Source organism: Haemorhous mexicanus, chromosome 7 (assembly GCF_027477595.1).
Source record: "Haemorhous mexicanus isolate bHaeMex1 chromosome 7, bHaeMex1.pri, whole genome shotgun sequence".
Taxonomy (NCBI): domain Eukaryota; kingdom Metazoa; phylum Chordata; class Aves; order Passeriformes; family Fringillidae; genus Haemorhous; species Haemorhous mexicanus.
In genome coordinates, this window is record NC_082347.1 from 25,674,336 (window position 1) to 25,689,869 (window position 15,534).

General features: G+C 41.2%; 1 protein-coding gene across 1 annotated transcript; it reads left to right on the forward strand.

Moving 5' to 3' along the window:
• The first annotated feature begins 4,892 nt into the window (after positions 1-4,892).
• Positions 4,893-14,747, forward strand: LOC132329920 (lysosomal acid lipase/cholesteryl ester hydrolase-like). The gene is made up of 9 exons (XM_059851568.1): positions 4,893-5,079; positions 6,946-7,060; positions 7,309-7,507; positions 8,284-8,393; positions 9,231-9,367; positions 10,303-10,443; positions 11,154-11,225; positions 12,542-12,610; positions 13,781-14,747. Exons 1-9 carry the CDS (start codon positions 4,951-4,953, stop codon positions 14,012-14,014), a joined length of 1,206 nt encoding a protein of 401 aa, XP_059707551.1. The 5' UTR covers positions 4,893-4,950; the 3' UTR covers positions 14,015-14,747.
• The last annotated feature ends 787 nt before the right edge of the window (positions 14,748-15,534 follow it).

The window sequence follows — 15,534 nt, forward strand, 5'->3', positions numbered from 1 at the left end:
ACTCAGTCTTTCTGAGCAAGGCATGTGTATTTCAAATTTTTGGATTCACCTCAAAAATATTTTTTCCTTTGATAGTTTAAATCATGTTTCATGTATTTCAAGCAAATTTTTAAAAAAGTTTTAAAACATATTCATGTAAGCATGCATCTTAAATCCAAGGCCTCTGCCTTACATCTGAGAACTTCTATTTCCAAATAATTTTCGTATTTATTCTCAGCAAGGTGGAGGACCATATAAAATTTCTTATTCTATCTCCAGCCTTGTCTAATTAAAGTAGTACAACATAACTGGCTGTAGTGTTCTTTTGCTGGCACCAGTTCTAGCCCTTTCAGTGGCTGTTTATCAGAAGAAAGTTAGGTTGGCAGGTGACAGGCACAGACATAACACCTACCTGTGACAGACTCATGGGCATCCTCACAACAGACTGGTCTTCAAGCATGTGGTGGACATGATGTTGCACTAAGGACAGGGAAGAGCAAGTAACACCTCAAAGGTGAAAAGGTCTTCCTCAGCAGTATTTCTTTAAGATCTTCTTCACATCAAGATCCTAAGATATTCACATCCTCCTGTGTCTACTGACCAGCTTGTTGGAATTTATAAACTACAACCTGTTGAAAGAGATATTGAATCACTAAGATGCTACATGAAACAACTTAGCAGTTTAATTAATCTCTTTCTAACAAGAATAAATAAATGTATGGTATCTGAAAAATTATTAGAAAAACCTCAACAAACAAACAACCCAAAAAAAAAAAAAAAGAAAAAAGCCCATCCTCTCCAAAGCAGAGCAATAGCTTCAGGCAACACTTTTCCCAAGACAGTGTAAATTACCATTTAATCCAGCATCACATCCCAGATCCTCTTGAAAAGCACTGAAGTGACTATTTTGGTCAGAGCTTCAAATGAAGAACAGTCAAGCAGCCCAACCATGATGAGATATGAAACTCATGCAAATGTATATAGTCACAGGTTCACTTCTGACTAAGATTGCTTCAGTGCTCTTTCCCACACTTGTAAATGAAGATTAGAATCCTGAAAAACTTTTTTTTTTTTTATGAAAATGTTTTTTTATGTTTTTTTTTTTTCTCCAAAGGGTGCCAAGACAGTGCATGGGCAAACTGTCCCCTACCCAGTCTGTGTAGGAAACATGATTCTTACTTCCTGACAGAATTCAACAACAATTCAAAAGTTTCATGTGAGCCAGAAGGGAGCTAAATATTTTCCATAAGGGCCTTCACCAAGGCAATAATAAGGTAAACAATTTTTTTAAACTAGATATCAATAGCTTAAGAACAGCATATTCAATAAAAGTCACAGAAGATCATTTGTATCTTTAAATTCCAAGCACTAGAATTTGTATTGCCACAAATCACATGAGCTACGTTACTCTCAGGAAAGCAGCCTGAGGCTTGTTGGAGTCATGTGTGCAGAACAGTCCTCCCAAATGTACATTCCCAAGAAATGCAGTCCTGGAAGGGCCAGTGTCTGCACAAGAGGGACACTGACACCTTACACTTTCCCTCGGAAAACTGTTAACCACTTGCACAACATCCTTGCAAGGTCCCTTGCACCTCTGCTACAGGGCAGGATTGACTCAACAGACCCAAAACACACCAAGAAACCCCTCCATGGCATGGACCAGAGCCCGTATTTTATAACACTAAACTGAGCTCATGCTATGTCCAGCTCCAGGCCTGACCACCTGGACTTCAGTTTTGACACAGCATTTTAGAACAGAATACTTCCTATCTCAGCTTCCCTGGTTCTCTACGTAAGAGCAGTCCATCCTGGGAAGTTTCTGTTTCTAGACTTTGTGGGTTTTATTCTCTTTCTATATGCATTACTTTCATTCTCTTTTCCCTTATCAGATGGGCTAACATATCTTTGGCTCTTCACTTGGTTCCCATCAACAATATCAGAAAATATATCATACATCCCATATGCCACCTCAAGGTGATATAGGTAAAATGTTTCAGATCATTCCCAGCTGGAAATGCTATAAAACAAAAAAGGTAGGATGGTATTATCTGGGAATAGAACAAAGTCTTCAATGTTTTTCACTAAGTGGGGGTATCAGACCTGCTGAACTGTGATGCTTTTCATTGAGAAATCACCTTTTTGGCTTTTCCAGAGACTGTGCCCTACTTCATAAAGCAGAATTGTTTCTGTAGTGACTCTCAGGTTTTGTTTAGTAACAAGTACTTACTTCATTCATTTTCCCAGGCAAGGCAGCATATCATTAGCACCCACGTTTCAAAGAATTTGCAGCATCAAGAAGCCAGGCCAGTTTCAGTGAGGATCAAGCCCCCCAGGTTGACTTCAACTAATCCCCTGGTTAGGCAGGGGTCACTAATATATTGCTTTCACAGAGTTATGGAGGTGGCTTGGATATAATAAGAATTAGTGTTAGCACCTTCTTTTGACTCAAAGTTTAAAGGCTGTTTTCAAACTTAATTCAGTTCCTGACAATCCCTACAGAAGCTGGGTAATTCAGAGCAAACTCTTTTTTGAATGTTGCGGAGTTCGCACCTTTCAAATCACTTCTGATTGATAATTTAAGATTAGATAATTATCTGTTAGATAATTTAAGATTATCTAACAAAGAAAGATTGTCCCAGGCAATCAGCAATTCAGAGAACAAGCAACTGGTGTGGAACCAGTGATCAAAACAGCTTTTGTACTACCCACAGCAGCTGAGATCACATTCACAGCTAAAAAGTTTTGAGAAAAGATGGATCCTTCCTCCTTTTTATCCCAAAATATAGTAGTTACAGCACTTAATAAGACAGGTAGCAGTACAGATAAAGATCTGCCACAGCCTCAGGGAACAAGAATAACCAAGTTCCTCATAAGTATTCTAATGACAGGTTAGATGCCTCTTTACCTCACTAGATCCATGGTGCAATTTGGTCTTTCAGAATTCATGCAACGGTGCTATTTATCATGGAAAAACTCCACTCCTTAAATACTGCCAAACAAGCAGCACTTAAACCTGCTCTCCTATGCATGCAGATCTCACACAGAGCTCTACTGCTGCTCCTTCTATTGGCACAAGCTTCTGGCAGTGAATCAGCAGGAGACTGACCAGAAACTGCAGCAGGAGGTGCAAGCACAGGAGTCAAACCAGAGGTAAGTTTGTTTATATGCATCCATGCTCTCTTTCTCCCTTGCCTGTTTCCATGCAGATGTGCTGTCCTGGTTCTGTGCAGCTGGTTCTCAGAGCAGCCAGCCTGCCATCCTTCCTGACTGCTGTGCATCAAAGGGCAGGTGTGCCAGAGGTGGAGAGGAAAAAGCCTTTGGCCCATGCAAATGGGAAAAAGGAGCAACTAATGGTTTCATTTTCTTCTCCTTGTTTTTTTTGTTTGTTTGTTTGTTTGTTTGTTTTTGGGGGTTTTTTTGGGGTTTGTTTTGTTTTGTTTTTTGGTTGTTTTTTTTTTTTTTGTTTTGTTTTGGGGTTTTTTTGGGTTTTTTTTTTGGTTTTTTTTCCCAGGGATGTTTCTGCGGATGCATGGAAATCTCAGCATTGAGAGCATGCACATAAATGAAATAAATTTTGTTCTTATAGCTGCAAAAGCATTTGAGTTTTTCCTGTAAGTTAACCCAGAGATTCTGACACCTGCTAGCCTGGTGTCTTTCTGTCCCATTTATAGTGTGTGTGAAAGCCATATGACTCTCTCAAGAGTACACTGATGAATTTCTAGAGGGTTTAAGGTTTGTTTTCATTACTATCAAAAACCTCCAGAAATGGCACTTTTGAATGTATCTTTCAGGCATCTTCCTCTACCTTTTTTTTTTTCTTTTAAAAATATTTCAATTATTTCCAGTTTGCCATGGTAAATGTCACTCTTTGGCATTGCTTCGTTGCATAAAAAGACTAGATTATTGTTCAAAGCCACTGTGACCTGGCCATTGAAATTAATGAGACAGCTGTGTGCCAAGCCTTGGAGTTGATTGGTGCATTATGTCTGATTTACAAAGCTTCCATATTCAGTACAGTACATAGAAAATTGCACGCCATAAAAAAGGTGCAATTAATTAAATAAAACAGCAGAAAGCAGTGGAATACTTACTCTGAAACTGTGCTTCCAGAGCACACAGGTAGGAGGATTTCTGTTGTATTGACAGAAGAATTGGAATGTTCTCCTACAAAGTGGATAGACCACAATGAGTTTGGATTTCAATATTAAAAGCATAATATTACACTGTATATATATTCTAATAATATATCATGAGAAATAATTTTTACATTATAACTATCCATCTCTATAGAATATTCCAATTGTGGCTTAATCCAAAAGTTGTAGTCACTCAAAGGATATGACAGATTTAATAAAAAATGAAGATAAATGACAACCCACTCACTCCTTCCCTCCTGAAGAAATTCAGAGGAAACAAAAAATATTTTACCTGTCCTTTCTACACTCTCCAAACCTTAATGATCTTCCCCATAGTGATTCAGATAAAGTACTCTGGGTTTATGACCTGTTCCATTCCAGCTAATTACAGAGGTGGCTACAACCAAAAAGCAGGGCATTAACTACACAGGGAGCACTACCATTTCTGCTCAGACAAGCTTTACTGTGAGCACCAGACAGTGCTTAAATCCAGGAAGATTCAGCCTTTTCTCCAAGAAACACAGATTTACAATAGAAAAGACCATATGTAGAGAGAAAGGAAGGTACTCATCACAAACCAGCATTGATGTCATATAAACACAGGCCCCCAGGTTGGTTCCTTCTCATCCTGGAGCCTTTGACTAATTTGTAGTCCATATTAAAAAGGAAAAGCTGTAGGCAATCCTTCCTTTACACAGGTACTTATTCTGGCAGCCCTTGGGGAACAGACCTTGGGCAACCTTCAGGAGACTCTCCTCTTGGGTCCTCCTGTGGAATTCCACACCACTCTCTTCCTAATGAACAAAGAGCACGTGCTCTTCCACACAGCCCCAAGATGTGGCGCCTCCTCGTGCTGCTCTGCTCCCAAGGAGTTGCCTTTTCAGCAGGATTCACAGCAGCCTCCACTGCAGGTGTTGACACAAGCCGCTGCAGGAGTCGCAACCCGGAATGTTTCATGAATGTTGTAAGTTGGGTCACCTTCCTTCCTTTCTTTCTAAAGCATCTCTCCCACTACCACTGGCTGACAGTGCCTATCAGGAGGCTATACTAAGTTCCCTTCAAAGGGGTCCCTCCAGCACCACAGACCTAGAGGAAATGCTGGTGCTCCTATCCAAACAGCCTGAGCTAGAGAGAAGAATTCCTTTGCAGTGGAAACCAAGGCTGGCTTCTAGTCTCAAGGCCTGACCTTCTGCAACCAGCTCTTTTCCTAGTACAGTGGTAAGGGTGCTTGTACCCCTTCTTCAAACAACAGATTCTCAAAACAAAACCCCTTGCTCTGAATCATAGATTTCCTCACTGTGGCAGCAGTGTAGTAGGTGGTGCTGTGAATCTGAAATAAGAGATCCACCCTTCATGGCTTGCTTAACCACACTTCAGCAAGAAAGGATTCGCTGTGGATCACATAGAGATACTGCTGCATGTTTACTGTCTGGAAAGGTACAACCTAGTTGTGGGGAGAGTGGGAGCTTCAGACAATGTCCATTAGAGGAGCCCTTCTGTTGAGTTCCGAGGTGCTGAAGGGACCCCCTTGATTTCTAAACTCCTTCTCAAAGAGGAGCTTGGGTGCCTCTGAATCCAGTCTCAGCCTCTGACTCTCACTGCTGAAGGCTAAGGAATTATAAAGGTGTGATTGAACCATTCTACAACTTTGTCCTGCAGGACTTACCATAGCAAACCAGATATATTCATATAAAAAAGAATGATTTATTATAATTAATGATTAGACAAAATAACCTAATCTGAATTTCTTTTACTACACAGAAGAGTAGCTAAAACTACTGGTGTAAGATAATATAGGACAGTGCATCATATCAAGGCAATCATATAAAAGCAATTGTAATAAAACTAGCAAAAATAAACAATTATTAAAGTAGAGATTGATGTAACTCACCCTCACCCATACCAACAATTGTGGGCAAAATCTCTTTTGCTCATCCTCTAGGAGTAACTTTGAGGGGCATCCCAACCCAAAGGAGAAGTCCTCATGCACACTCCGAGAAGGAATATATTAGGAGAACTTAACCATATGAAAGTGGACTGGACATTGAAAGTATAAAGTGATTGACTACCAGCCTTATGTCTTCAGGTTGGCTTAGCAGTTTATCTTGGCCAGATCTTTGTTTCATTATCAGGATGCTAATTTGGAGTTGATGTGTCAGACCTGTTTTAGCATAATTCAACACCAGCAGGCATACACGATGCTCCTTCTCAGCCTACCACAGATAGCTTGCAAAATATGACATTATTTGAGTGGTTTGACCACATTCCAAGGCAGAATATCATAATACAGACCTGTGTCACCCTTGCAGAACAGGATAAACTATCTCCCAAAAGGTTAGTCACTCACTTTGCCACATAATAGAGAATCAATTCCCAACTACCATCTAAGCAGGTCTGATGAAGACTTTACTGCATCCTGCTACTCTCATAAATCTGTGTAGTACTTGAGTTCCACAGCTACAGCAATTACTACAATTTGAGTGATATTAGGCATTAAGTAAAACACACAAACCACTTCACAGAAACCCACCCCAACTACTCTCACAGCTCTTTGCATCCTCCAGCCCCATGACAGCATGGCAGCTATAGGATCATCCACAAAAATAGAGAGCTGGGGTTTTCTTTCCTGCAGGAATCCCTTCTGGTGTCCCTCCCTCCCAGTACGACACAGAGCAGTAGAGAAAGGCTAGCAATATGCTATCACATTTATCTCCCTGGCATGTTCTTGGCTAGCTTCACACTCCTAGGCAGAAGCAGCCTCCAAACAGTTCTTACACCAATATCTTCACTGTAAATGCATAATAAAAACCTCTCCTCTGGCTTCCCACAGAGTGAAATTATCAGATATCATGGATTCCCCAGCGAGGAATATGAAGTTCCAACAGAGGATGGATACATTCTTGGTCTTTTCAGAATTCCTTCTGGAAGGAACAGCCAAAATACAGGTATGACATATAGGATATAAGGACAGTCTGAGATCCAATTCTTACATGGATTCTCCATCCTTCCCCTTTGCAAATGCAAAGTTCCAAACCTTTCCATGTCAGCAAGGGTACCCAGTCATTCAGCCTGGAATGGGGCCTGAATTCTGTATATTGGTTAAAACACTCCTGCAAAACCAAATTATGGACCCCAGATTTAAGTACACATTACCTATTACTATTAGAGCTTAAGAAAATCTCTTCTGTTTTAGGGAAGAAGCCTGCAGTCTTGCTACATCATGGTTTTTTATCAGATTCTATTCACTGGATTGCCAACATGGCCAACAACAGCTTGGGCTTCATGCTTGCAGATGCTGGCTATGATGTCTGGTTGGGAAACAGCAGAGGAGACACCTGGTCTTTAAAACATAAGACCCTTAAGCCCTGCCAGAAAGAGTTCTGGCAGTTCAGGTACTCTTTGGAGAAAGAATTTCTGAAGAAAGCAACTATCAGGGAACTAGCAAGAAGAGGCAGTTGCTACTAGAATGCAGAACCTTTCCCCTTCTGGCTATATGAAAAAAATTCCCGTCTAAATGATATGAAAGCACGACATGTTCTCATATAATCTGACTTCAGCTGGGACATGCAACTTTAAGGAGACTAGACAAACTCTTTCCACAGATGCAGCCATTCCTGGGCATATCAGGGAGGTTATAAGAAGGAACTGGCTGCATGAGCTGGACAGGCTCTTCTGGAATCAGCACACACAGAAGCAAAGCTGAAAGTACACAGGTCACCTTTGCTGGTTTCTGTGGGAGAAGACATCCAAAACTGGGAGGCATTTGTAACCTTGAAGTCTCCCACAGGCACCATGTTCCAAATGCAGAAAGGACAGCAGAGTGCTCAGCTCAGTCTAGAAATCTGATCTACTATAACTGATGTTATCTGAGAGAAAAATATTTCTTATAACCTGTGCAGGTGAAGGCAGTGATTAAATTCAGTTCCCCAAGGGCTGCAGCTGTCAGGTGAAACTGGCACCTCATGCACACAGAGCCCAAGGCATCAGGCAGCCAGGCTGCACAGCTGCACCCCTCTGCCCACTCCCCCAGCTCCAGCAAGGATGCAGACACAGTGTGCAACCTCCTCCTTCAATGGCTCCTGCTTGGTGCAATGAACAAAACTGACAGTCAGTAACTCACACTGGGAGTGTCAAATTGTCTGCCAGCTTTTTGTGTTTCTCCCCACAGCTTCGATGAGATTGGTAAATATGATGTTCCAGCAGAGCTGAACTTCATCATAAATAAAACTGGACAGAAGGATGTTTACTATATTGGTCACTCTGAAGGGTCAGCTGCAGGTAATGTTAGAACTATCTGGGTACCAAACAGTCGGTGTTAGTGTTTATCATTTGTAGATAAGGTCTGTGAGCTGACTCTTATGTCACGGTGTACCACTGTCCTTTCACAAAAACAAACTCAGAAACAGAGGAGAAAATGGGAGGAAGTGGCATTATTAGAAAAAGATTTTCCTTTCTTCCCATATGTGCATTCTAAGAGTCTTTTTACAAAATTAATAGTTCAGACAAAATCACCACCTTCTTTGTCTTCAGGTAATTATGTTGGCCAGTCAAATCCATCAGTGGAGAAATTTAAACACATTCAGAAAACAGCATGGGACAAACCCTTTTTAGCTCTAATGCCTTCCTTATACTCTTCCTTTATGTGTAAATTCACTTTCCTGCAAGTATGTGCTTAATTACAAAGAAAAAATTTATTTTTAATCTTCAGATAATTTTTGTATTGCTGAATGGCAGCATACACATGTACAGTCTTTTAGAGACTGCAAGATGAGAAATTTTTTATTTTGAATTTAGGAAACTTTAGAGAGAATTTGAATTTCAAAAATCTTATTAACATACTTTTTCAACCAAAACTGGCCTTGACACAAAATTATCAGTTCTGACAAAAGCAGTATCAGGACATGCTCTAATGAGCTTGTATCCTTAGAATGAATTTTATCTTCCAAATAAAGGTTTTAAGCAAGAATCAAACATTCTCTTTAGGTCTGCAGCACAGAAATAGAAACAGCCAATGGGATGCTAACCTAGCCTCACTCCTTTGCTGCCTACTGCTTTTTTATTTATTTGGTCTGTGGAGATCTCTTCATCCACTTGACTTCTTTTCTGAGCTTGCAGGCTTCATAGCACTTTCCACTCATCCTGATATGCCTCAGAAGATTAAAGCATTGTTTGCTTTGGCACCAGTGACCACCATCACACATGCTACTAGTCCTCTGACAACAGTTGCCCGCCTTCCCCAGCCACTGCTCAGGGTAAGTACTTTCTCCTTCTAAAGAGAAAGACATCACTGTCTGCTTGGTCTCTACTGGACTCACTCAACCTGAACTTTAAAGGGGTCATCAGTTAGAACTGAATTCAGCATTTCAGACTTGCCAAAGAGCTAAACTGCAAGCTTTCACATGGTACGGTTTTTGCAATTTCTTTAAGGTAGCAGCCATAGTTTCTTCATTATTTAGTTAAGTCAAATATTTCTGAAGAAAACTTCCAAATACCAGAACAAAAGAAATCTAATATAGTCTACTAAATCTAGCCTAAAGCACTAACAAAAACCCCAAGTAAGATATTTCACATCTTAATTTTATCAGACATGCAGATCATTTATGCTTGTAAAGTATTTACTTGTAAAGTGATAAATGAAACTTAAACACCAGAAGGTGGCAAATTATTAGAATTTGCTGGGAATGTGGAAATCCTGCATGGTATACTTTATGTCAAACCACAGAAGCACATCCTCTTTCTTTCCAAGCTGCACCCATGATGTGACTATAGAGAATTCAGCTCTACACCCTTTTCATTTGTCTCATTTGTCTGATCCCTCTTTACTTAGGAGTGGTACTCACAGCACAGGTTGCACCTGCCAGGAAAAGGTATTAGGGCAAAAAAGGGACTTCCTATATTCTGCAGCCATCAGTGCAGCCAAATTCCTCTATCACTGAGATCAGTACACTAAAACCAGCTGGATAGTGACCTCCAGCATTTGTGTCAAGGAGAAGGAGGAACATGTGTTCTGCCCTTGGGAAGAACACCCTGTAAAGAATAGTGGGATGGCAAGCAGATTCAGCAATCTTGCCTCTTGTGAAGAGTCAAGGCTATTAAAGCAGAGAGAGTGACTCAAAGAAGAGGGAGTTTTCTGCATTAAATAATCTTGTAACAGCTGAAAAATGTTTTGCACTTTTCCTCCCCTCAGTTACTAATGGGCTGCAGAGGAGTTCTTCAATACAATGAGCTGATGAAAGGACCTGTAACACGATTCTGTGCATGTCTGGGGAAAGTTTGCGGCAATTTCTTCTGCTACCTGGTCGGGGGCATGATACAAAATATGAACACGGTAAGCACCTCCCAGAAAAGCTTCATACAAGTGAATCTGAAGAAGCTTTGAAAGGCAACTGGACAAAAATCTTTTTCTCTTTTTCACAATTCATATATTTTCCTTCCTAAACAACAAGACATCTGACTCCTCTGAACATAAGAGATGGTTTCTTTTTGTTTACTACACATTGAAAGATTTTCAGCCAAAACTCGAAGCTCTTTTTTCACACTTCTCCCAGCAGAAAGATTACATTCCTTTACTCTGGCTGCTACCTCTTGCTCTTACACACCTTTCACATGTCTGTTCTCCAGTCACCTTTCATCTCTCAGACTATTTAACAAGTGCATCCACAAAAAGCTCTCACACATGCAGCTTCATTATGCCCAAGAGAACTACATATTAACAATCTTTCTCTACTGATTACACACGGCACTATTTAAAAGCATTATACAAATCATACAAACTGGGAAAACAAAGGCCACACACGCTTCTCAAGTGATGTTTTCTCTATGTTGAGAATGTTGAAAAGATTATACCAAAGATATAAAATCCTATGAACTCATTCCTACTGTAAACTAGTATATTTGTGAATTATACTTCCATTTTTATATCTGAAGAATATCCTATAAAAATGGGGTATGCAGCAGTATGTTGCTCAGGGTCTTCACTGCTTTATTCTGTCACAGCACTGGCTCTCTGCCTTCACAACACTTCTGCTTTGTCTGCAGAGTCGAACAGATTCATACACGGGACACTACCCAGCCGGAACATCGGTACAGAACGTCATTCACTGGCAGCAGGTATAACTGTGCTGACATATAAACACTCTTAGGATGGCTTTTCATGCAACTGGCAGCCAACAGGGAATCCAGAGGTGACAGATCTGGAAATCTGCCCATCACATCTTCTCACCTGTCACAGAGGGAGCCCTGTTCCCCATGGCTCACCAGATCATTCCCTACATTTCCCCTTTGGCACCAGCTCTGAGATTTCCCCAGGACACATCATACCTCTCTCGGCTCTAATGGCTTCCAGCCTTCATCCTTATTTATGGATGGTGCCCTTATTTATGGAGATGTGTGCAGAAAGCTGCGGAAGTGAACACAAGCACAGTCTAGGCACTTGGCAGGTAGGATAAGTGAGAACTTTACAGTCAGGGATGAACCAGACAAAGAAGGGATTTAGGTTAAAGCTTCTCTCCCAGAGGGTTAATTGCAGCCTTGATTACATCCAAAAGCCAGTTTACTGCACAAATGCTTCTGCTGGCACAATGGCAAAATGGGGAACTGCCTCTTCTGCTGGTACCTCATGCCACTTTGAGACCAAAGCTTGTTCTGCCTAGGCTCCAAATCAGACCAGGGCAAGATGGCATTGGCTCAGAAGCACATCACTCTGTGTGAACTGTGAACTTAAGTGAACCCTAAGTGAACTGTACCACTTACAGCAGCCCTTAAGCACATGTGTGCTGCGGTACATCCCCTGACTAAAATTCCTGGTATCCCGAACAGAAACCCAGCACTCAGAGCCAGAAAACAGAGATGAGCTACCAGATTTCTATCATATCCTCAGTTACTTAGAGGTTTAGATTAAAAAAAATACACACACATTATCAGTAAGACAGGCTAAACCTTTATTATTTTGATATTCATTTTAGACAAATCACAGAAGACAACAGTTTAGTGCTAAGGTAACCACACTCTGCTGCCAATATACTTGTACACAGTTCAGAGCCTCTGATACCATTGCCACTACTGAGAGCAGACCAGACCAGACCAAGCAGGCACTCAAAAGTTGAGGATTTTGAGGAGGTATCCCAGGCTAGTGAGAGCCCTGACATGCTCCTGCATCAAAAAGAGCTACATGAGCTAACTAAAGAGCCAATTAAGATAGGGCAGCAAGGCTTTAATAATTAAACACAACAAGGATGGTGGTTGAGGATCAGGAGGAAATGTTAGCAAGAGGAAAGGTGGTGAAACCACTTATCCCACAGTCCCTCTTCAGTATCCCTGGAATCCTGTCTACTGCCTGAGAGTTGAGTTCAATCATATGTAAGAAAACAGCTCCTGCACTCTGTCTCGTAACATTTTCATTTTATCTGTGCTTGTTACATTAACAGATAAGACATGCAGACCAATTTCAAGCTTATGATTATGGCTCTAAGGAAAACATGAAGAAATACAACCAGGTAAGAAAATTCATTTTTCTGAGAACTCATCCTTGGGCCCTGGCAAAACTAAAAATAGAAAAATTTATATATTAGCACCTTGAATGCTACAAAAAGAAGGGAAGGGTGCTCTTAGGTAAATCTTCACCTGAATCTAATACTCATAATTGTCAGAGTCTATTCACAAACATGGCACATACAGATTCTTGCAGCCTCCCCCACTGATGCAGGGATGTATCCAAGAACATGTCTGCTTACCTGCCAGTCCCAATATGCTAAGAGTCCCACCCAGGTCCTAGACTGGATAAATACAGAGCTCTTCCCCAAAAATCCTCAAAGTCTGCATTTCAGTTAAACACTAAAATGGGGATCAAAAAATTTAAAAAAAGTGGAAATGCATACCTTGATTTTCAGAGGCTACTTGCTGTAAAAATTAAACTTAAGGAATGGTTTCATTTGGCACAATGGAGACTGCTGGGGAGAACTAAAGTGCTCTGTATGGGAAAAAGGAAACAGGCAAAATTTGGTCTGTAGGAGCTTTAGTTACTGTGTAGTCAACACCTGAAAATGCTCTGCTCCTCTTGCAACACTTATAACTCATCTGATTATTTTTTTGAGGTTTGATCAGATCAGTTGACTTGTGGTGTGCTTTGTGAGTCACAGCAGGTTATTTCATGGGTGGCACATTATTTTGCAAGTGGATAAAGATTCCAAGGACACCTTCCTTCTCAGACACCTTTCATACACACATACATTCTTCAAATACCTGAAGTTTAAACTTTGAAATGGGCAATGTTTCATTCCCAGTATTGTGGAAGATTAGTAAATGGCCCAAAAAGCAGTCAAGAAGAAAGATAACTGAACCACCCTTAGATAAGGGTAAGTTTTAAAACATCTTGTGCATGGTCCCTTACTACACTGAAAAATAACCATCTGTCATTAAGGCTTTTGGTTCAGATCTCAAAGGATCTCCATTTTAATCTTCTGTGTTTCTTTAACTTCTTCTGTGATGACAAGCAAGGCAGGGAATGGGGCCAGGGCAATGAGCAAGAAGAGGGTGGCCTTCATCCTTGTGGTTTTACTGTAGGTAGTGCAGAAGCAAAAGCCAAAGAGAGGTGCTTGCACAAAAGCCTTGCTCTAAACACAACTTTGATACAGCAGCATTCACTCAGTCTCCTCCCTGTCTTACAGACTGCTCCTCCTGCATACAAGATAGAGGAGATAAAGACACCAACTGCTGTTTGGAGTGGTGGACTGGACAAAGTGGCAGATCCAACAGACATAGCAAGGCTACTTCCTCGGATTACTAATCTCATTTACCATGAGCATTTCCCTGCATGGGGACATCTTGATTTCCTCTGGGGCCTTGATGCACCTGAGAAAATGTATCTGAAAATCATTGAACTACTAAAAAAATATGCTTAGAGTCCCACAGAAGGATTTAATTCATGCAGTAGAAACCCCAGATATTTCTATTTAGCTGTTGATTATTGGCATAGGGATAGGTATAGAGGTTTACAAACTGCTGACGATTGGTTTGCAATATTTTTACACTGCTTCCTATGGTGCTACACTAGTTTGGTGATTGCAGTCTTTCTGAAGAAGCTGAGGTACATGTGAATGACCACTGAAATTACAAATATATTACATAGAACACTTCAGGGATCCCTTAATTTGGAAGATTTCAGTTTTTCTATGACTGATTTTGCTAAGATTTCATTTTCTGTTTCCTTGTTGATCTGCACTACATATTTCACTTGAGACAATCGTGATTTCCCCTGAAAACCCAAAATGGGAGATAGTTTCTCTGTTTACTGAACTTTGCTGAAATTGAATCATCTGTCATCCTGATAGTGTTTCACCTGTTTTCCTCTCCTCACAATTACAACAGCAGCAAGGAAGACCCAAAAGATTTTCGCTTGTAAAATTTCCCTGGCATCTAAGCAGACAGGAGTTGTCTATACTGGCCCAAATGCCAAGAAATCCAACACCATAACATATATGTCACAGAAAAAGCACTTGATGGTTGGACAGATGCAGATATTCTCTCACCCTCACACTAACTAATGGTTTGTTACCCCTCTTACTACAAAGAGCACAACTGTCTTCATGCTCATAACACGGCAATAGAGCAAACTGCATCCATCTCAATAAATATTCTTGCCACCATCAGTAAAGAAGTTGAAGTTCTTCTAGGTCCTCAGCCCATCTTGTCAGTGTTTCCTATGAGACTATTTGGGGGCAACAGATCACACCAAAGGGTTCATCATTACAGGGCAAGGCAGGAGAGCTCAGGCACTGTGGGTGTTTCTGGGTGGGGGCATAAGCCCAGATTCCTCAGTCAAGACTTGTGGAAAGTGAAACCCATTTGATGATAATCTGGGAGATAGAGAGCAATATAAACAAAACATGTTTGTCTCTCGTAATACAGAAAACACATGCAAAGGCCACCTTCATGCAAACATATGCAAATGACACACCTCCTCTAGCAACCTGTGGTACCACTGGGAACTGAGTTCTCAACTTGTGGGGACATTTGCAGTCCAGGACACAGAGTGGCTTCTCTTGCCCACACCACATCATTTATAAATCCCAGTGTCCTGGCTGCCCCAGGGAACTCACAACTGACCTGGCCCACCCCCATAAAGCAGCAGGGCAGACCCAGCACTGGCACAGCAAACACTGCACCCCATACAGACACGGGCTCAGCCCTGAAGGGAGGGGGAGCAGGATCCACAATTCCAGCTTAGGAAAGAGGAAGAGAGGGCCTCTCTGCAGGATCTGGCAGCAAAGCCCTTCAGCTCTGCTCTCATTCACACTTCTGCAGCACCACCCAGCACTCAGACAAGGTGCATGGAATGAACCTGATAGTGTGACTCTGCACAAAATGTACAATGGAAGGGTGGGAAAAACAGAATCACAGCACTGAACTCCTTCCACCCTCA

Excerpts from the sequence above, each read along its gene's own strand:
- LOC132329920 (XM_059851568.1), top strand. The coding sequence starts at position 4,951 with ATGTGGCGCCTCCTCGTGCTGCTCTGCTCCCAAGGAGTTGCCTTTTCA. Across the intron at positions 5,080-6,945 it reads CGGAATGTTTCATGAATGTT|AGTGAAATTATCAGATATCA; the intron begins GTAAGTTGGGTC and ends GGCTTCCCACAG. Across the intron at positions 11,226-12,541 it reads ACGTCATTCACTGGCAGCAG|ATAAGACATGCAGACCAATT; the intron begins GTATAACTGTGC and ends TTACATTAACAG.